Source organism: Chaetodon auriga, chromosome 22, assembly GCF_051107435.1.
Source record: "Chaetodon auriga isolate fChaAug3 chromosome 22, fChaAug3.hap1, whole genome shotgun sequence".
Lineage (NCBI taxonomy): Eukaryota > Metazoa > Chordata > Actinopteri > Chaetodontiformes > Chaetodontidae > Chaetodon > Chaetodon auriga.
In genome coordinates, this window is record NC_135095.1 from 9032468 (window position 1) to 9054306 (window position 21839).

The 21839-nt window shown below is 45.6% G+C and overlaps 1 protein-coding gene across 11 annotated transcripts in view; it reads right to left on the reverse strand.

Annotated features, from left to right (window-relative positions):
* The window catches only part of dock4b (dedicator of cytokinesis 4b), a 104679-nt gene that overhangs the window by 59621 nt on the left and 23219 nt on the right, over nucleotides 1–21839 (reverse strand). For all 11 annotated transcript variants that reach the window (XM_076722558.1, XM_076722553.1, XM_076722551.1 and 8 more), the window contains exons 2-8: nucleotides 16575–16658; nucleotides 14034–14074; nucleotides 12224–12279; nucleotides 12050–12146; nucleotides 11313–11461; nucleotides 8740–8824; nucleotides 3602–3753 (exon numbers count right to left, since the gene is read on the reverse strand). In XM_076722558.1, coding sequence (XP_076578673.1) covers nucleotides 3602–3753; nucleotides 8740–8824; nucleotides 11313–11461; nucleotides 12050–12146; nucleotides 12224–12279; nucleotides 14034–14074; nucleotides 16575–16658 — 664 coding nt within the window. The remainder of the gene's footprint in view (nucleotides 1–3601; nucleotides 3754–8739; nucleotides 8825–11312; nucleotides 11462–12049; nucleotides 12147–12223; nucleotides 12280–14033; nucleotides 14075–16574; nucleotides 16659–21839) is intronic.

Genomic DNA, 21839 nt, shown 5'->3' on the forward strand with positions numbered 1-21839 from the left:
AACAGCTTCACACAGCAGACTAAAGCATCTCGAAGGAACAACTCTGGCCTCACACGCCCTGCACCCCCCCCGCCCCCCGCCTTCTTTCGTGCAGGCGGGAAATGAAGTGCATGTCGGGCAAAAACAGAAAGGACAGAGACAGATCGCATTTTCATTCTCTTTGTACCCCGTCCTCTCGCTCTCTATCACACACACACGCTCAAAGAGAGGCACTGGAAGCATCCTGCTGGGCCCGTCTCATCCTGGCTGGCGAGCTGAGGGCTAATCCAGTTAGGTGACTTTCACAGTCCACCGATAAGCAGAGAGAAAACCTTGTAATGCACCAGCGCCTGACAATGAGCCAACTCGCTGGCACGGCTAGCAGGCGCAAGCTACAGTAAAACCCATTCACACAAGAGCAGAATACACCCCAACAGATCCTATATAACTTGACTTCATGCTGCATACAGCTACAATGGATTAGGATGTTTTATAATAGTGTGAGCTATTAAAAGCTCTTCTTACAAGCTTAAAACTTGCCACGTTGGTTCCATGATGTAAATAAGAAGCTGCCTCTTGCACTGTAATTCAGTGTTTTGTGGATGTAGGGCAGTGGGCACTCGTGTTTGAATTAATTAAGCTCCTGATTATTAATTATGCACATGCTTATGATTTTTCATACATGTATTCCTTCAGTAAAATGTTGCCTTTTTAGCGAATGAACCAGTTGAGAGCCAGTGTGATTCAGATGCAGTTGATCCTCATTAGCTGCTCTCTGTAACTTTCCAGACCATTTATCCGGCCATATGGAGACGAATTCCTATGCATTAGACATGAGCCTCGCGCACGTTTCTTCCCGTACCCTAATTAGCGCTCTATTGTTGAAACCCCAACTGCCAATTAACAACCACTTCTGTGAACAGACACACAAACACAAGCCTCTTCCACGTCCCCCCCTGACGCCGACTCTTCTCCCTCACAGCTGCAGCGTGTTGATCACCCGAGCTAAGAGGACCAGTGTCCCCCGGCGGGACCTTATCTCCCTCTATCACTGCTCGCATTAACATAACATGAATGGCCGATTTCCCTCCCCTCTGAGCCTGCGTGGTGCCCGCTATTCCCTCTCCTGATATCGATGACTGCATTAGGAACAGTGCTCTCATCCAATGAGGGGGTGAGGGAGAGGGAGCAGGGGTAGGATAGCGAGCGTGTGAAACACTGGATAAATTAACTGCCACTGTTGCCTCCCACCCCCCTCCCTGGAAACCCTAAATCTACCCCAAGAGGCCACGTGGAAAGAGGAGAAAGCTGCAAGACAAGACAGTGAGGAGAACGGATAGAGGACACACAAGGCCAGATCTGCTAACTACCTGCATCCCTTTGTCCGAAAACACACACGATGCCTCTGCAGTTCACACAGAATGAGCAGATAAACATGCACACACACACACACACATAGTCGCACATGTCCAGTCATCCATGGGTGACCTTGTTAGCAGGCGGAGGGAAGTGTGAGGATGGACTGAGACAGACTGAGGCAGTACGAAGGGTCTTCACATTGTTGTCATAAATGTTTGATCTGGAGCAGAAAGAGCAACAGGATCATGTGTGTGTGAGTGTGTGTGTGTGTGTGTGTGTGTGTGTGTGTGTGTGTCCATCCTACTGAAAAGCCAGACAAGGAGGCTGCATAGGACACAAAGAAGCTGCCATGATGCACAGGGGCTGCTGGCGTTGGCATGGTACTGAGTCGGACCCCCATCTGGTCTCACACACACACACACACACACACACGCACACATACACACATACACACACACACACACACACACACACACACACACACACACACAGATACTACCAGCACGGAGGGAAACATAGAAGTGGCTCCATGCCAGGCATCTTTGCGTAAATGTGTGTGTGCGTGTCTCACTGTTTATGTGTGTGACCAGACAGTGAGAGACAACGTTGGCGAGCTGCCATCGTGAGATTTTCCTCGAAGACAGAACCACTACGGCACAGCGGTTAAGGCCTCTGTCTGCCTCTATCCCCCAAAACGGATCGAAAAATTGGAATTGGCTGATTTAGGACGCGAGATAAACTGTGAGAAAAACAGAGCTTCATATCTGTTTGTAATTATATCATCTGCTGTATTCGGTTTGGGTAGCAGATTTGTGCTGCATGTGGACTTTCTGCTGTTTGCCGTTTTCATAGCATACATTTCTGACAAGCATTTTAGCATAACCGCTAATGTCGACTTCATTCTGTTTCAGAAAATCAGCTGTAAATCCACTTCAAATGCAAGACAGAGCTCAAGGAGGCTAATTACTCCTACCTAGCTAAGGTACTCAATCTGTCAAAGACAAAGGAAGACAGCAAGACAGCAAGACAGGAATAGAGAGACAGGTAATGACAGCAATCGAGAAAGTGCTCCAAGTGGGTCTTAATATGATGGCGCTGGACGCTAATTACCCACTTCAAGACAAAGTGCAGGTTGGGAACAGTCGAAAAATGTACCTTCATTATTGCCAAACCTTTTACCGAAGTACATGAAGAACGTGGACATGTGAGTCAAAAGGAGACGAGAGAGCAAATCTCAATATACCTTAGGAACTAAAAGTGCTTCCGATCCACTGGCACATCTTGTGTGTGTGTGTGTGTGTGTGTGTGTGTGCGCGCGTTGTTCAAAATCTCATCTTTCACACAGATGAACCACATCATGACAACCAAAAAGCCTTAAAATAGAACCTCTTGTCATGTGTGCCATTATTCACGCGACGTCGGGGGGGAAACCACAGATTCTCCACGCGAGGCTTAAAGCGACGTGGGTCGACCAAGTTTGCGCAGCAGTTTGACTTTGTGCCAGCAGCGTGATGAATAATGAAGCGGATTTCAATAGGAGACAGAAGTGGAGTTAAGTGTGTGTGCTGAAACAAAATGAGTCTCATCAATGTCACCCTCGTTCCTCTGATGTGACCCTGCAGGGCGGAGAGGAGCGTCAAACACAAGCGTGACTTATCAAAAGAAGTTTCGGTGTTGCCGTGCTCATTCTTCAACCCACTCATTTTCCTTGCCTGACGAATCTACTTGTTTGTGACATGAAATGGAATTTCTTCGCTTTGAACTATGAAACCAAGGAGTTTAAACACAGTCTTTTATTTGGCCAACGCCCCATCAGGAGTATGTGTGTGTGTGTGTGTTGATGTGCATGCGTGCGTGCGAGTGACGTGTGCAGACTCCCAGGTTGATAGGCCCTTTTATGTGGACAGCATGTGCACTTTTTATATAAGAAAATAGCATGGCCTTGCCCACTTTTATGTGCCCACGTGCACTTTAACAACCTGCTTCATTTAATAAATCTTCATGAACATAATTAGAGAAGGCTTCTCGACATCAGAAGCGGAGCCGCTCACCCTGCAATCACCAATCCGCCTCACTTGCATTGCTATGGACAGTGCCTCCAAAAAAATCCGACGTAAGAACTATGCAGCAATGCAAGTGTTTGTTAAGTGCAATCAAAGCAAACCAAAAAGGAAGACTTAGGCAAAATATTGTTACTAGTATACATGCATTTCCCATCATTGCTTCTTAAAATTATGGAGGATCATTTCTCTCGAGTGTCTACCTGAGCGGCCGGTTCTCCCGTCCATCGTAAATGTGGAAGAAGACTTCCAGCTCCTCTCCCAGATTGGCACTCATCAGACTCTTCATGTGCACGAACAAGTGATGGGTGCTGGCGGGCGCGGCGGTCTCCTTCTTGCGATGCCGATGTTCCATCTGCAGAGGGGAAGAGAGAACAGGATCAGCGCCAGTCGATGTCCTAATGCCATTCCGAGCAGGGACATCTATATATTAGACTTAATCTGCACTGCAGAAGTAAAGCAAACTGATAAAATAAATAAATGTCGTACTGCTCTCATGCAGGGACTGAAGGGATGGATTTGGAAAGGTTAGAAAAACAGCAAAATCCATGAGCTCTAAATCCTGAAAGACCCTCAAATGCAGGATCAAAGACTTAATACCAGGGTAAAAACAACATGAGGATACATCTTTTTTTAATACCTGCCAATCACATTCAAGAGATGCTGTAGTTTCCAGGTCGAAGATAAATAATATGCATCTTGGCAGACACTTTGGGAAGAGCTTTGTGGCAGATTCGTATGCATATTTGAAGGCAGTGAAAGCCAGGCTAACGATATAGATTTTAGTGATATAGACTGAGTTAATATAGCGTGTAATATCGCAGACTGTGAAAAGCAACAGAGGCTACAACGTGAGACTTCAAGCTCTACTTTCTTGGTGCGAAAGAAACAAATGGGACACGGGGAGCTCGCACTGCTATACATACAGCACAGATATGCACATAAACAGACTTAAAAAAGCATTTGAAGATTTATTTCTGTGCTTTACAACACAAGAAATTCATTACAGCCCGTTCGCTTTCACCATCAGGTATAAAAGCACCAAAACTTGTACTTTATCTTATTTATTTACCTCAAGCATTTATCTTTATGCAGGCTAATTATTTTCTTGACACGAAGAAGTAATGGTGTTCGCGATTTGCATCCCTTTCGACTGGTTGTTTAATCTCCGAGCTATAGAAACTGAAACGCTGAAATTCACACTGAATGCAAATGCAGGCAGCCAAGCGACGCAGCACGAATCTCGAGTGTCTGATATTACGGGAGATATTAAGTCAATCTCTACCGATAAAAGATCAATAACGTGTCACAGAGGATGGCGCACGGTGGAAATACCTTTCATATCAACACACATACTACAGCTCTGTTTATGAGAGGCTCATCCTTATCTGCTGTCAACATCGAAAATACAAGGACAAACACACACACACACACGCACAGAGCACACACACACACAGCACACCAGATGGCCAGTCGAGCCACTGCCAAACTGCGCTCCACGTTCACTTCTGTAGTGGGATGTAAAGAGACGAGGAGGGGGAAACGGGACGATGAAGAGAAACGAGAAATAGAATTTTAAAAAAAAACAAAAAAAACAAGAAAGTACATACAAGGACGAAACCACAGAAGAGCATCAAGAGTATCAAGAGTCAGACACAACGAAGAAACACCTCCAACAGTACGTTATTAGCCATGATGGAATCCTTTCGTTAAAGCATTAGATCAACATTTTGGGAAATATGCTTAGTCCAGTTATATAAGAGAGATAACACCTTCATGCTAAGCTAAGCTAACCAGCATACTTGCCGTACAGACACGGTGGTTTCAATCATCTCATGTGTGATTACTGTGGCCACAAGTTACATTAGGTCTGAGAGGCAACATCCTGCCACAGCACCTTCCAGTCTCTCACCTGCGGCCGTGTCTTCTCATCTGTTCCAACATTTCAAGAAACTCTCAATAGTTGATCTGTACTACGGCTTATGATTATTCAGTGCAGAAATACAGAATAAACAAACCCACGCGTGGATGACGTGGAGACCACAGCTGTTGTAAAGTACAGTTGAAAGTGGTTCTTCCCTACATTAGAAATATGCTGTTCAGCAGTTGACTGGAAAGACACTGATGTCGCAATGTTTTGAACCCACCCAAGAGTGTGTTACCAAGCGATAACAATAGCGCTTTGACAAAAAACTAAGGCGACAAAATGCTAAGCTACAGTATCTAAGAGAAGTGTCTGAAGGCTGATATTCATGTGAAATGCGAGATAAACAGCGTCTGCCTAGAGGGTAAGAAATCAATCTGAAATGCATGACATGATTTGGAAAACAGTCGTACTGTACTACAAACGCAAACATATAAAACACCACTACGACGCTCCTCTGAGACTTAACATGCTCGAAAATTATCCCACAAATCATTTTACAATTGCAATATCTGTCAAAATGATGAATCTGTTTTGTTTTGTCGTGACTGCTCTGCCCTATCTGAGATCCCAGAAGGAAACAGGCTGCAGAGTGATCCAACAACAAGGCACCAACGCCGTTTTTTTTTTTTTTTTTTTACCAGATTAGCTATTCTCTGCACAATAGGGCTGAGCTCCTGGGTTTTGACACAGAATGGCTCAGTCTGGGGAGGCCTAATTTATGCTGTGGGATTTTATGACGAGGTTATATTCAGTGTGTCGTTTAAACTGCCTCGCTGTAGCGGCGTGCGGTTATACAACAGCTTCAGCATGACTAGACACAAAAGGATAGACACGACGGCCCGGCAGCCCTGCTGGCAACACAAAATGCTGCGGGCAACAAGAAGAGGACGAGAGAGATGGAGCCGAGCGTGACCATGTGTGTGCTTGCCCACCCGTCTTATTATTGTTCACTCGGTCGTCGTTTCTTAAACAGCATGAAGCAGCACCAAGTGGAGTGACTGTCGAACTACAGGGAGCGTTTGAGAAGGAGACAGGGGTCAAACTGAGGCCGCGGAGAAAGCTCCCAGTCTCTTCTCCATCCCTCCATCGGAGCTGCCTTTCATCACTCACTTCGACGTCGCAGTTTCAGCCTCTTTTAAGCTTGTGGGAGGGAGACCTGCGCCACACAAGCAGGAAGCAGGAGATGTGTGTGTGTAGTTTTTAAGGGTGTTTAGAGATAGCTGAAATCACAGAGGAAATTTTACGACCACGTGTCCGAGGCCTGGCCTGAGCTATCCGTCGCCGCTGTCTGATCTGCCACTGTTAGTGGATTCGCCGCTCTGGGAGCTCCGCATTGAACTCACCCTCCATGGAAAAAACAGGCGGTTTGAAGCCATTTCTGCCTTTGCGCTACGCACAGCTTCAGCTTTTACTGAGCAGGCTTAGCATGAGACTGGAGAGCCAGTTAGGGATTTGATAAAGGCTTTCTCCCTTTTAAGGCTGCTACCACATAAAATGCCGCAAAGGGGGTCTGTTTTCTGATGTCAAGTCAACTAAAAATCAGGCTTCAGTCTCCATAGAAAACTTCAACAACACTATAAGGGGCATCCCTGGAATATGCCATCTTTTTCCCTCATGCTATGTACAGCATTGGCCAAGCCTTTTTTTGGCATTTCTGCTTTATGTCAGCTGGAGAGAGACAGGAAAGGCGGGGAGAGAGAGAGAGAGGGGATGACATGCAGCAAAGGACCCCGGCTGGAATCGAACCCCGGGCGCTGCTATACCATCTCAGCCCTCCATTTCCATAATCACCCTTTCCGAACAACTGCGTGTATTTTATTTTGGAATCAAACTCGTCACATCCTCTACGCCGTGCCTGTATGAACTCTCTCTCATTCAACGCACCGACTGTCTTTCCTTCATCCTCCTCGGTGTCCTCTCTATTTCACTGGATGGAAATCACACGATGTAGCAGTCAGGCTACACTTTCCCACAGTAACACCCCACTGCCATTTCAGCACACACACAGCAACACACACACACACACACACACACACACACACCAGGTAATCCCCATCTCAATTTAATTAAGCCACACCACAGCAGCACCGCACAAGGCAGAAACAAAGAAGCTGTTCTCATCCACAAAGATCTCACTGAACACTATTGATGTCATCTGGACTTGATGTGACGGGGTGCTGTGTGTTTATGTGCGTACGTGGATGGCGGCGGTGAATGCCCGTCCCTTTATCTTGTCTCTGTATTGTGGAATTGCAGTCATTTGCTCATTTTGTGCACCATTTAATAGAGGTGTATTAAGCTTTCATTCAGCTACGCCTGCTTTTGTTTTGACAAACACAAAAAAAAAAGAAACAGATGGATTAAGAGCCTCAATTACCCCTGCAAAGGGAAAGCCGTCACTGTGTGTGTGTGTGCGTGTGTGTGTGTGATACAATTCTCCCTGCGCTGTATCAGGGCAGAGAAGTGGTTGCCATGGTAACAGCGGTTGGGGCTTGCAGAAAATGGGAAGGGGAAGCAGGGAGCAAACAGTAGGGGAAGGAAGGCATGAAGAGGTGCAGAGACAGATGGAGGAGGTAGAGATTCGGACATTCAACCGCATCTTTCTACATGGCGCCGGCGGCCTGTTGAGTGTTTGAGTGTAAACTTTGAAGCAGACATGGACGAGAAGTCCTGAGAGCTCTGAGAAAAACAAAGAGGAGACTGTGTGATTCAACTGAAAGCCCCTGTTTCCAGGGTCAAGGGTGAACTTCCAATCCCAACTGTCAGACATTTTTAAACATTAAGCTTTTAGTCACGAGTGAAAAGTCCTTAAAGTCCTCAGAGGAAGTAGAAATGTGAACCTCTACGTCTCAAAAGGTCCTAGAGGAACGCTTAGAAGTGAGATTGTTTTGCATTCACAAAGATAAGTTAATCCCAACTTTCCACAGTCGAAGGTGTGCTTGGCAGGGTTTGATGTGGTCTGCCAGTTCACAGCACTACCTCCTCCACCTGCCAGCTTTGAGGAAGAACTCAGGGAGTGACGGACAGCTCCTCACATCACCTCAGAGGCTCGCCGGATCAGACGAAGTACTGAATGAACAAACTGGTAAAACATCCTTCAACTGTCTGCTGCCATCAGTTGAAGGGTGTGTTGGTTGAAGCAGTTAGCATGAAGCTGCAAGTCTGGGACTGACAATTTCAATTTTTCGGCTACACGCTGAACAGAGTAGATACAGTATTATACGGCCAATCCGTACATCCATCCATCATCTACATCCACATATCCTGTTATACTTGTCCTAACTTTTTCTGCCGTAGGGGTTGACACTTCAGAAGAGCCGATTTTTGCTGAACTCACCTGCTGCTCCTCAAATGAGGTGTTACTCTGGAAACAAATCAGTGAAATACTGAGTGGAGAGTTGGAAGAACACTCACCAGTCTGTAAAGCTCTGTGACGCTGATCTCATCTGGGTCCACCATGCTGAACTCTCGCCTGGGGACCAGGTCCAAGCCGAGCTGTCTGTAACGCACAGATTCACGCGGTGAATTACACACAGATCAGATACATCACACACATATTTACACTTAGTTCATATCCTGCTCTGTGGCAGGCAAAACAGACAAAGCTGAACTGAGCATCAAACACGTATAGACCCACAAGTGACACATACACTCACGACCCAGCGCTGTCAGATCACCCGTGTCAGTCGGCTAAATAAACCTGACAGATCATCCTCCCCTCTAAAGAACAGGCGAAAGAAAAGCGTCCTCTCCCTTCAGCCCCCTGCTATGCTCGCTGTCCTCTTTATCCTTCAAACTGCTCCCCTCCATCCCTCCCTCTGTCCATCCCTCAACCCTCTCTGTTCCTTCATGTCCTCATCGGTTTCCACGGACGGCTCTGCCTCACTTTCTCCCTTCCTTCCTCTTATCCTCCTCTAGGCTGGCCCCTTCCAGTGGACCAAAACGGGATGCTACAGTGTGCCTCCTTGTCAGCAATGAGAGAGACAGGCCTGGTCAACCATACAGCAGCCCGCAGTGAGGGACTGTCCACCCATCTCCTCAGTCAGGAGGTGTGTGTGTGTGTGCGTTTGGGGAGTGCCCACAGCAGGGAAACGAAGGAGAGTGAAGGGTAAGGACAGAGAGAACGAGAGAAGCTGGGAGATTTTTTTGTTTTTCATTTCACCCCCATGGCATCGAAAGAGAGAGGAGAGAGAGAGAGAGGGAGGATGGAGAGAGTGCTGTCTGTGTGAGGATGGGAAAAAAAGACTTGATTGAGGAGGAGTGTCCCTGCAGGGATAGAAGGTGACAACAAAAGACAGAGGAGCAAGGGGAGAAGAAAGAGGGAAAGATGAGTTAGAGAGTTGCAGAAAGCTCCAGGACGCCTGAAGACGGAATATAAAAGTAGCTGAATCACATATTCGGTTTTATTACAATTTCCCCTTTTTTAACTAAAATATGTGACGAAATGTGAGGTGAGACCTTCTCATTTTCCAATTCAGTTTTGCTTGCTCCAGTTGAAGCAACCTGTCATTAGACTATGCTGGGCTGTTTCTCATTCACTACAACTTAAGTGTAAGACCTGAACACTGTGAACGTGAAGCTGGATTTATTACATTCATTTATTTTGGAGATGATTCATGCGTTGTCATAACGTGGTTATGCAGATGTGAACAAGCGATTCATCAGGGGTGCGTTCAGGGAAACTCAGAGGTTTTAGAGTCGGTTGTTGAAAAGCAAAGCAGGCGAGAGTTATTTTAGAAAATCAAGCATATAGCAATGACACGACCGATCAACATAAAATATAGTTTCTTGTCAACGTCATTCCAAAATTCTGTGGTTCTGCTATCAGTCATGGCGGCTGTCTAATCAGTTTCCAGTGCCATCGCAATCACTGTCTCATGTTAACTTATGTGAGAATTATTCTAATGAGCGATCTCACACAGCGAGATAAGAGATTTTAAATCTGAAGAAAAGAGAACACTGACATCAGACTGACTCTGGATCTGCAGATACCCTAAACTGCTATCAGTAGACAAAAAGGTGAAAATTACATTACACAAACAGTCACAGACAGGTTGAGCTTCATGTGCTGTTGACCTGTGAGTGGATGCAGAGACGTGGAGAGTTCTAAAGAGATCCGTGACAGATGATCTGTCCTACATCTGTGTTTTATGGTCATGTAGCTTTATAATGTAAGTGCACTGAAACAGATGGCAAATTGAGTTCTGCTTCTCCACTCCTCGTTCTAATGGTACCATCAGTAACAAGTGCCCGCTCATCGTGTGTGTGAAATGAACTCAAGCTGTAATTCAACTCAACTCAATCCAACTTTATTTCTCCCTGTAAGGACAATGTTGCTGTATGTCGTTGCAGCCGCTGTGAGTCATGTTCAGCTCTGCAAACTCTGCCTCAACAGTTCCTGGGTCATCAGACAGTACACCAGACAGGGACTTTTTTTTTTGGTTCCAGGAAGTATGGCATTGGAACTATGGTTTGAGTTCCTGGTCTGTCAAGTCTGAACAGAGGTCAAAAGTTCCTGCTGTGGGTGCAGACTGACCGAAGAAAACAGGCAATACGGTGGATGTGAAAAGAATGATTGGACTTGGAAGTGCCTCGCATTAAAAGGGTGCAACTCAGCATCCAACAAAATCTGAACTGGTTCTGGTTCATAACTGTATTACCATGCAATAAAAACATAACTTTTATAACAACAAAGCCCCCTGAGTGGTCCATGTGATGGATTGCTGCTCTCAATAAAGCCTCTGGTCACTGCTATTTGATTTACATATATACTATATAGAATGGAGTCCAATGTCTGTGCAGAGGGCAGAAAATCAATCTTAAAACTAGCAGCAAAGTTTACCTGATGAATAACTGATAACCTGAAACATAGAAAAATAACATAGATATGGTCCTTTGAGATGGGACAATAAAAAGACTGCTCCCAAAGCTATATTTGGACATTTAAAAAGAGCAATCCTTCTGCTCTCTATCTGTCTTCTACTCACTCGTTGCCCCAGTCCAATCTGGCTGTGATGTGCTGCTTGACGTCCCTCATGCGGTCATGGGTGAGGTGACCCACCAGCACCTGCCTCCTCAGGTCCAGGATTTCATTCATCACATGCCAAAGTCGGTGGAACAAATCCCCCTCATTCTTCTGTGGAAGCAAGGAAACGGTGGGAAAAGATGGAGGAGGAAAGAATTAGGAGAGAGAGGCACAGTGGAGTGAGTCAAAGGGGGGGGAATGAAAGTGAAATTGACAAGAAGGAAAGACAGAATGAGGATGACAGACAGAGAGGAAGACACAGATAAGAAGATGAAAACATACAGCTGCACTGAGACACCCAAAAGTGAGAACGAAGTGAGAGACGACACATTAGAAAGCCAAATCGACACTGAGAGGAAGAGGGCGACCCGTAGAGAGACGCAGACAGAGGGACTTAAAATGGATTTGTGCAAATTAGCCTCAGTGTCCTGCTGCTTTTTGCCACAAATTTATGCACTTTGAACTGCGAGTATTCATCAGCTCAATTTAATCAGCACCCCAGATAGCTTAATAGGCCACAAACACAATCAATCCAACTAATGAATGTGTATGAAAAAGCTTTGACTCCGCGTGGCTTTTGAATTACCCAGGGCCAAACAAATTCCCTTCATGAGAAACCGAAAAAAGGCAGCTTTGCTTCGGCGGCAGCGGTATTTAAATCAGTACAAACAGCGCGTGTGTGGGTGTGCGGATTCATACCACATAGAGTTGTTTCCACATGGCACCCCAGTCTCGCAACGTTGATGTCATCTCTGTGATGACGGAGTCTTCAACGGGGATGACAGTCTCAAATTGCCTACGAACACAAACGCATGCATAAGAAACCTGCACACACAAGAACAGGAAAAGAGCAAAAAAAAAAAAACCACTTACCCTTTATTCTTGACGTGGGCATTCTTCAAGTGGATGTAGCTGGATGGGAAGATCCCCTTTGGGCCAAACATAAACAGGTTAATGAGAAGCCGCTCTGATGTTCAGCAAGTCATCCATTAGCATTTAACTGCTAGCATGTGGAAGTGATGCACATAATCAATACAGTGTTAAGTGTGTTTGTGGGTTGAAAGAAGGAGAGTGGAGGGAGAGAGAGGGGCAGACAAAGATAAAAGCAAGGAGCAGTGGGATTTAGGAGACAAAAAAGATGAAAAGTGTGTTTGTGTGTGTGTGTGTGTGTATGTGCCCTGTTTGACGCTAATAAACTGCAAGTTGCTCCCCGTTGACTCGGGGAGATCAAAGCAGAACTTATGTTTAAGTATCTGAGGATAAATGCAACACACTGGCGCACACAGAGACTCTGAGCACGCACCTAACTTTGCTTTACTCCCGACATTGTTCTCCTGCACCACTGTTTTCACCGGGGTCTGGAGCTTAATTAACAGTAACGATCCAGTTTAGTTCGGGTGGTCATGATCAAGGACTTGGGTTTTGTTTTTTTGTGTTTTTTCGAAGCTGTGATCAGACGAAGACTTGTCACAGTCAGACGGTCTTGGATTTTTGTGGTAGTACGAGTTAATTTGGCTTATTTGATTGAAGTTAGAGTACAAAGCTGGTGCTGTGGTTTAGCTGTCGTTGTTTGGTAGCACCTGGAAGTCGCTGGATGTTTTGTCTGACATCATATTCTTCATCTGTGTTTCTACTTCATTTCTCTATGACTCTCATTCTGTTTCTCCATGCTCTCATTTTACTGATGTCTAATTCTGTCTGCTCTGTAAATACACAACATTTGTTGCATCTCCCTCCTTCATTGCTCCTTCTGAAGTTCCTTACTTTTATGTCCTGGTGAATGTTTTGTGTGGGGCTTGTTGTGAAGGCCAGTTTGTGGTTTGAGAGGATGACAGAAATGATAAAACGCCTTGCTTAGAAAACAATTATTCAAGCTGTAAGTTTGAGTTATTGGCCTGATGGAAAAGCAAAGGTTTCACTAATATCATTAACAACCTTCTATTCAAGTGTCCCAGTAAGGCCTGAAAGTGTGAGAGGGAGCCAGGCGCAGCTAAATGGAATCCAGCCAACATTCATTTTATCATTTACACCTCCACCTTTCCTGCCGTGACACCAAAATGTCTTCTGTGAAAAGGGGCCATTATCAAACAAGTTGCTTTGGCGAGTCTTTTTTCCACTGAAGGCCCTGCACACCCACACAGGTGTTTTCACTTATTGTGGCTGATGTGACTTCTGCTCAGCGCTGGACGGGAAACTATGCGATGTTACTTAACCTTTTCCATTGCAGGCATTTTGAGGAGCCGGAAAAACAGCCTGAACCTGGATGGAGGGCAGCTATTATACCGTTTCCTGCGATGACATGTTAGCATATCTAGCAAATCAGGCAAAATAAAGCAAAAACACCCCTGTGGATGGGCGATGGGTGCGCACTTGACCACATGCAGTATGAGCACTTTTACCACAGGAGAGTAAAGTCTTTAGTTTAGTTTGGCCAGCTGACAGAATGAAATATTTTGCTCACAGTGAAAGCACAGCTCATGAATCTGACAGCCGTCATCTCAGACGGTGAAACTGCTAGCTGCGGCTAACGAGGATTAGCCTGTGGAAGATTTAAATGTGACGCCCCTGCTCTGTCAACTTCATGAGAGAGGGCTTCAGGAGTGGAGTGAGGGTACAAATGAGTTCTAAGGCAGGCAAAGACAAGAAAAACACGCACACGCACACACAAAAAAAGTCGCCTCACCTTGACATTTGGATTCTTCAGGATGAATCCTCGGTACCAGCCTGCAGAGAGAAAGCGGCATTGTAATTTGCAGTGTGTTGCTATGAATATTCCACTTCATATCTGGCTCAGGATGCAGCGCACACAAGGAGAGGAAGTGGATACAGAATGCCGTACATTTAATATAAGAAGGAGATGCATGTACGTGTGTGAGAGGGTGTGCGTGTAATTTAATGAAAATGATCCAGTCCTACAAAAAATGTCGCAGTAAGCCCACCAGGCATTTATTTTTATTCCAATTCAGTGTCATGTGAAGAGGGGACTGAGACAGTAACAGATCTCTGAATAGATAACTGCCAACTGAATATCTTTCCACTGCCAATGACGGCGTTTTAGATGTTCTTCTTAGTCATAACAGCACTCAAAAGCATTGCGGGAAAGTGGCTTTTTTTAAACATGTTTTTGCAGTGACCACAGGCCACTGCGCGGCATAGTGAAACCTGTGACACACAAAGCCTCCGAAAACCCCGTCAAACCTCACTATGAATTGTCCCAGCAGGTGCAAAAGCAGAGGCAGAGAGTGAGGTGACGAAGCTGCGGCTTGCACACACTCACACTCTTCTCACATCAGTTACATGCTCCGACCGGAGCTCAGGCCAAACCAGTGCGAGCTGGATGCTTTTGCAAATCTTGCCACTGATAGAAACAATATAACACATTTACATTAGAGGCTCTGAGCTGATGTTCTTCTCCAAACTGACAATTTAAGCCCGTTCCACTGCTGCAGTCATTGTAAGTCCCTCCAGCTAAGAGCATTAGCTAAATAGCTTTAATGGAAATATATTAGATTATTCTAATCACTGTTGGGTTTCACCACAGCATCTGTCACTTAGGTACTATTTTCTCCCTGATTTGTTTCAGGCATGCACGAGTCAGAGGAGGTTTGAGCAACTTCTCAGTCTGCACTGTGAAACACATGCTCAGTATTTCCAAGATGAGTCACTTCTTCAGTCGCAGAGGTCAAGTACTGTGACAGCTTTCACCACAGTTATATGTCAGTGAACGACTCCAACGCATCTGTGAAGGATCAGCAGCATGTGACTGATCGATGTTTTTAATCAGTGATTACCAACCAGGGCTACTTGAGATGCCTACTGCATAGCCAGGGGGTATGTAAGGATTAAAGCAGCACAGCTAATTCTTAAATACATCCATATATTCGCGTTAGAGAGGAAAATAAACAGCCAAATTGGATTTCAAATACATTAGGGGGTGTCTACAAAGGGGTACTTGACCTCATCTGATAGGGCTGTGTGGGTACATAAAAGCAGCACTGTTTAACATCGCAGTTTAACTTGCTGCCCGACACTCAGTCTAATGTGGACGCTGCGGTCAGAAACTTGACGTGACGAAAAATCAATAACTGAGCCAGGAGCCACGTGTCAGAGAAGACACGTTCACATGCTAAGCTCCTGTGTTTTGATGCTTCAGAAGTATCAACACGAGGCAGACCCATTAGTCTGTCTCCTCCGCTGTCAGCTGCCCGTCTCTCAGCCGCCGAGCTGCAGGCAGAATTTTGATTTTGCTCCTCCACTCTGGACCGAGCATTGTGCTGGCGGTGCTATTGTCGACTTCCTCTGGGCCTTTTACCGCAACATCACATCCCTCTCGCTGGCTGGCCGGCTGCACAACTGGCTGACTCTCTCGGTGCAAGCGTGCACTTCAATCTCCCAACAGGAAGTGAAACAGTGTGTGTCAAGAACTCCGGAAGAGGGAGGTGTGTGTGTGTGTGTGTTTGTGCAAAGCTGGTTATTTGTGTCAAGGTGTGCTTAACAGTGTGGCTCGGCTGTGGTTAGATGATTTCATGTTATTGTAGAAATGAAAAAAAAAGAATGTAAGGAAAGAGAAAGAGGGAAAGAGGATGCAGGTGATATAAACATTAACAGACAGGGAGAGACGGACAGCAGAAGATGGAGAGTGGAAGAGGGAGCAAGTAGAGGAGAAAAACAGACTCGGCGTGGGCAGGAAGGCGGGAAAAGCAGCCAGTCTGTGGTGCAGGAAACAGTAGCGAACATGAATTTCCACAGCCATTCATCGCAGACATGATGCTGCTCTTTTCGCAGCATGCACCACAACATCCCTCAAGAAGACATACGAGAAGTGTGACATCCGCCAGGCGAACTCTCTGTAACATCAAAGCCTTCTTGCATGTGTTCCTTTGTACCAAATAATGCGCCTGTTTCTGGGGCTGTTTGTCGTGAGATGGATAAATCTGTGGATTAATGCAAGTGTCTGCGAGTACATGTGCACGTACAATACACTGTGTGCATGCCTTTACTGATTATTGATGGAATTAATAATGGAAAAGAAGTGTGACAGATTTCACATGGATTCACTTAATGAAAAGAGGAAGTGTTCCTAATATCTTGGATGTGCATAAGTGCGTGTATTCACTTCACTAATCAAGCGAAAGCAACTGCTTTCCTTCCACGCACTACTGTGTTTTATTCAAAGCGTGCATGAAACAGAATAGCACTAAACTGTGAACCGGGTGCACTGTACCTTCACATTTCTCCAGGATCTGCACCGTGTCTCCGATTTCCAGTGGGAGGCCATGCTGGACGGTCCCTCGGAAACTGGCCAGCACTACAACGAAAAAGAGACACGAAACGCCCACATGAGTTTTTTTTTTGTTTTTTTTAATGTTTGAGCTCAGTTATGCAGAGTTAGAAAAAGGTCCTGAGACAAAAGCACAGCAACACAAAACAAAAAGCTTGTGGAGAAGGGAGAGGAGGCGCGATCAATATCTGTGTAGGTGAAATAAAATCAAAGCTTATAAAATCTGCACAAACTCAGAATAGCGATACACAAAAGAAACTTACATAAATACATTCTGACTATAGGAAGGAGTCTAAACTTGCAGACATCTGCAGTATTGCAACACCAACCGGTCCTGAACGCTCACTCGCTCATTCGAGAGGCTAACCGGCAGACGACCTCAGAGGCACGTGCAGGTGGGAAAATAACTCTCCCATGTTCTACAGGCCGAAAACAAGCTCTCGCTGAAGCCATGTTTGGATGATGAAAGCTTTGAGAGTGGACTCAGGAAAGCAGAGGCAATAACAACATTTTTACACGTTCTCTATTTCCCAACCCGAATCAAAAGAGATGGAGAGCAGACGTGGGGACGGACTTAAAGGGGCGCTCCACTGATTTTACATGAGGATCAACTGACTTTTCAAAGTCTGAAAAAACAACCTCAGATTGGGACTGAAGAGCGTTCCAAACTGTGCGTGCGAGTTTGAACGTCGCTGCTATTGACCATTCATGGTGGATCTGATAATGGGAACTAAAAGAGCTGCATGATGGGAAGTCGCACGATCCAGGGTTTGTGAAGCTTGACCCGTACTAGGCGCTAAAAGATCTCTGCCTCTGCAGCGCCATGATTTTCCTAATCTGTCTTTTGTAATACTAAACTCTCTGAGTACCCCTTAAAGAGAAGTTAGGAGGCAGAGGGAGAAATCATGGATAAAACAGATGGAGGGATGTAGGAAGCAGCTGAGTTAAAACGCTGAAATGGAGAAAAACTCCGATAATGAGCATATTGTGTTGAGATTTTAGCCTGTACGTGTTTTGTAAGTAAGGAGGTAGAGACGTGCTGGCGGTTCACGAGCAGTGAGCGCTGCTGTGAGAGCGAGAGTGGAACAGCCATCAGCAGAGTGTCAGTTGACAGCTCTTCAACCGGCTCTTTAAAAAGAGAGCTGTGTCCCGCTGACTCGCTCACTGCAGCCTGACACACACACACACACACACACACACAAATAAATTAACCCACACATTTAAACCTGAATGTACGCACAGATATGTCAACCACTGCACACTTACAGTACATTCACACAAGCGCTGACAAATCGACGCACTGCAGACACACACGCTCTCACACCGGCACACAAGTGGCCGATTCAGACGGCGACGCATGTGAGCACACACACAAACAGACATGCATTCATACATGGACGCACATTTGGAGGAACAAGACAGCTCCAGTGGGATTTGGAGTGGAAATGTATAACAAGAGTCCCTGCCATGCAGAACTGAGAGGGATCCCGCGACAGCTACAGTGTTTAGAGAGAATTTCATTTCTTCTGCCTGCAGGGCTCGTCCAGTGTACCTGAACGCACCGTCCAAACAGCAGAGAGAGAATTTCCTCCACTGGAGAGGGATTATATGTAATCCAGCCCAATTTAAAGACACAGAGAGCTGCACCCAGAGACCTAGGGTACAAACATGGTGGCCACGCAGGTAATGTTGCATGGATGCTGTGTTAGCAGTCGGCAAATCCAAAAAGTAGCAAAGATCTAGTTGAGCTGGCTTCCACATGGATGGGGCTGCGGGAAACACGACGGCTTTTGGATGTGTTGAGAATCAAAGTTTGGTTGAAAATCACTTTAAGCCTTTTAAAAAATGAGCCGTTGGCTTGTTCTTAATGGAAGTTGGCAAAAACAAAATGCGATGAACTTTGCTGTTAGACTAAGCTGAACTCAAAGATGGCAAATCAGAGGATGACTGCCAGAGGTGTTTAAATTTTTATTTTGAGGCGGCTTTTTTTTTTTTTTTTTCTGGCAGAGTAGCCCACGACCCAAGAGAGGAATCAGTTGAATTACATCCACCCACTCTATCATGTTGACATTTAGATCAAGTCTGCTGATGAAATCAAACAGAAGCTAGACACTCTGTGCTGCCTGTAACTCTGTGTGTGCGTGTGTGTGTGTGTGTGTGTGTGTGTGTGTGTGTGTGTGTGTGTGTGTGTGTGTGTGTGTGTGTGTCCTTGTGCATTTTATGCTGAGGCTCCGCCAGCTCCTTGTTATCCCTCGAGCTGCAGAAACACTATCTTTACAAGGGATTTGTCACAAGTGCACATCTGACTTTGTAATTCATTCAAAGACCAAACACTTGTGCACACACACACAGAGACGCGCTAACACACATATGCGGAGATACCCGAAACTTGCCTACTTTTTGTAATTCATTCAAAGCCCAATCACTCACACACACACGGAGGCAATCACAGCAAACACACTTGCACTCACAAAGTGCACCCAATGCATGAATTATCCAAGTGACTTTCCCAGCTGCAGTCGACTAAATTATTCAGTTTCAAGTCGCCGTGGTTTTTTTTTTCTGCTGTGAAATGAAAGCTTCCCGCCTGTCGATCCACAAGCCAGCTGCTGTCTGTCCGTCTGCCTCTAACTGTCTGTCATCCGTCTGCCTCTGACTATCTGTCTGTCAACTGTCTGGGCTGGCTAACCACCAAATGATGCACTGAGTGGACAGGAAAGGTGTTTGCACTTGAGGGAATTGATGTGTTGTTGTTGTTGTTGTTTGTCCCATTTGCTGGGATTGGGTTTTATTATGACAGAAAAAAAGAGGACAGGGAGTACAAATGGGGGGGAAAGATGCCGTTCATGGCTGTTCGACCACACAGCTGCCGCAGAGTACAAGAACAGGCGCAGCAGAGGGAAAATCCTATAAACGGACCAATGCACACACACACGCCACACACACACCCACACACACAACATAGCACGTCTAAGTGGATGCCACTGGTGCATGAATATCCTATTGCATAAACTGAACAAAAGCAGACCTGCTGATGCTCAGATATGACATGAACACACACACATTGTCTGTCTATTGAACCTGTCAGACCCAGTTTCCAGATGGCCGGCAATGACCGGCATTTCGGCCGCCAAAAGGCAAACTCTGATCCTTTCTGACACACCCAAACACACACAGTCTGATTCTGTGCGACACCAGGCCCACTGGGTCACGGCGAGGACGCTTCTATTCTTGACCAAACCATCATCCCCAAACTAGACATTACACAAAGATGGCAGTCTGGAAGAGCCATGCGCACATGGATAAACAAACAGGAACAACGGCAAACAGACACGGGGAGGGAAAAACTTTGCGCGCTGTCGGTCGTCTCAAGAGTAAACAAGACAGGCGATGGAATGGAGACTGACAAATGCATCAGCAGAGGAACGGAGAGCAAATATAGGAGCTGAAATAGAAATTCAGAGGGTCTCCTCTGTGGTGGAGAGCCGGTGGTTTAACACTGATGCAGGGTGTCATCATGTCTTCGCAGGGCTAATGTGGCAGCACTCATCCCCATCGCGACACTTCACACGTCACGGCGGGATTCTCAGCATATGTGAAGGTCATACAGGGAGAGAGACACTGAGGGAATGTGCTGGCACGTGGAACAAGGTGAAGAGGTCAGATGGCGAACATGGTGAACGTTACAACAGCTAAACATTAGCATGTTGGCATTGTTTATAGCGATCATGTTAGCATTTTGCTCAAAGCACCACTGTGCCTCAGTGGTCTCACTAACTTGACTGCAATGCCACCTTTAGCCTTGTTCAATGTTAATGTGCATTTCTCACCCAAATTAATGCTAATGCAATTAGTCAATGAATCAACTATTCAATGAACAAAATTCTAGCTTTGCAAGGAGGATTTGTTCTAAATTATTCTAAACTGAATATGTTTGACTTTTGGACTGTTTTGCCAGACAAATCAAAGCATCTTAAAAAGTCACCTTGAGCGAGCTCGCTTCATCAATAATGAAAATAATCATTATTTGCAGCCCTACTTCACATATATGATCAAACAAAGTCGCACTGAAAGCCAATAATCTACTCACGGGAAGTCACAGGTTGCATTTCGATCTCTTTCACCTCGCCTTAATCTATTAGGGCTTCATCTGTGTCTGCTGGTTTGCAAGTGCGTTCTGCTGAGTAAGTCGAGATCCCTCGAAAGCCCACTGGCTCGGATTAAGCGCGCATGTGTTTTAGGCTGCCACTTGGAGTCAAGGCCTGTCAAACCACGTTACATTTGGTTTGCTCATCGCTCTGTCTAAGCCCCTTAGAAGAACAAACACCGCCAGAGGCCCTGAGTAAGAAGAACATCAGCGCTCCTCCTTCAAAAACAGCCCGAGCTCGTTGGGAAAGAGCGACGACTGAATGGAGCAGGTATACCGTCGGTGATCAAAGCTCAATTTTAGAGAGATTTTACCTTTAAAGCTTCGAAAAAAAATTAAAAATTCAAGCATAAAGAAGCTACTGATCTCTCTCTCAGCCCACAGCTTTTTTTGCACTAAATCACATGGCAAATTTCACTCAAAGCGCTCGTTAATGTGCTTTTTAACCTCATTAGCCTGACCCTTTCTTCTCTCCGACTGACAATGATTCACGTGCATAATCCACCCCCACATGTTAATTATACAGCATTTATATCATTAATATGCTAATTCGACAACACGGCAACTGGTGGCACTCCACTGCTCTCCATTGCTGGCAAATGTAAGGATCATGAATATTTAATTTCTGTGTGGGAATATAAGTGCGAGCCTTATGAAACACACAAGTGCAAACACACACTTTATAAGGAAGCATTCATGTAAAAAAAACACAAAACAAACAACAGGTTAATGAGTTGATTGTGAAGAAGGCAAGAGTGGCGTCCGGAATGCAGAAGCGACGCTTGTTTGCATCCTCTTTCTTGCAAATTTACAGGTTTAACAAGTACAACCAGTCAGAGTGCACACAGAACTGAAAGTTAACTACGCCAATAAACCTCTTCACTTCCTCTCCGCGCACACTGCTTTCTGCACGTCCACTGTCCGAGCGCATAATGCTGTCAGAGCTGCATCTGCCAAACCAAAAGTGCCTTTTATTCCAGCAATGTGACTAAAACATTCCTACTCAGACCAAAAGTAGCTCAGCTATGCTTTGCCTTGGCCAACTCCATGCACACTGTGTT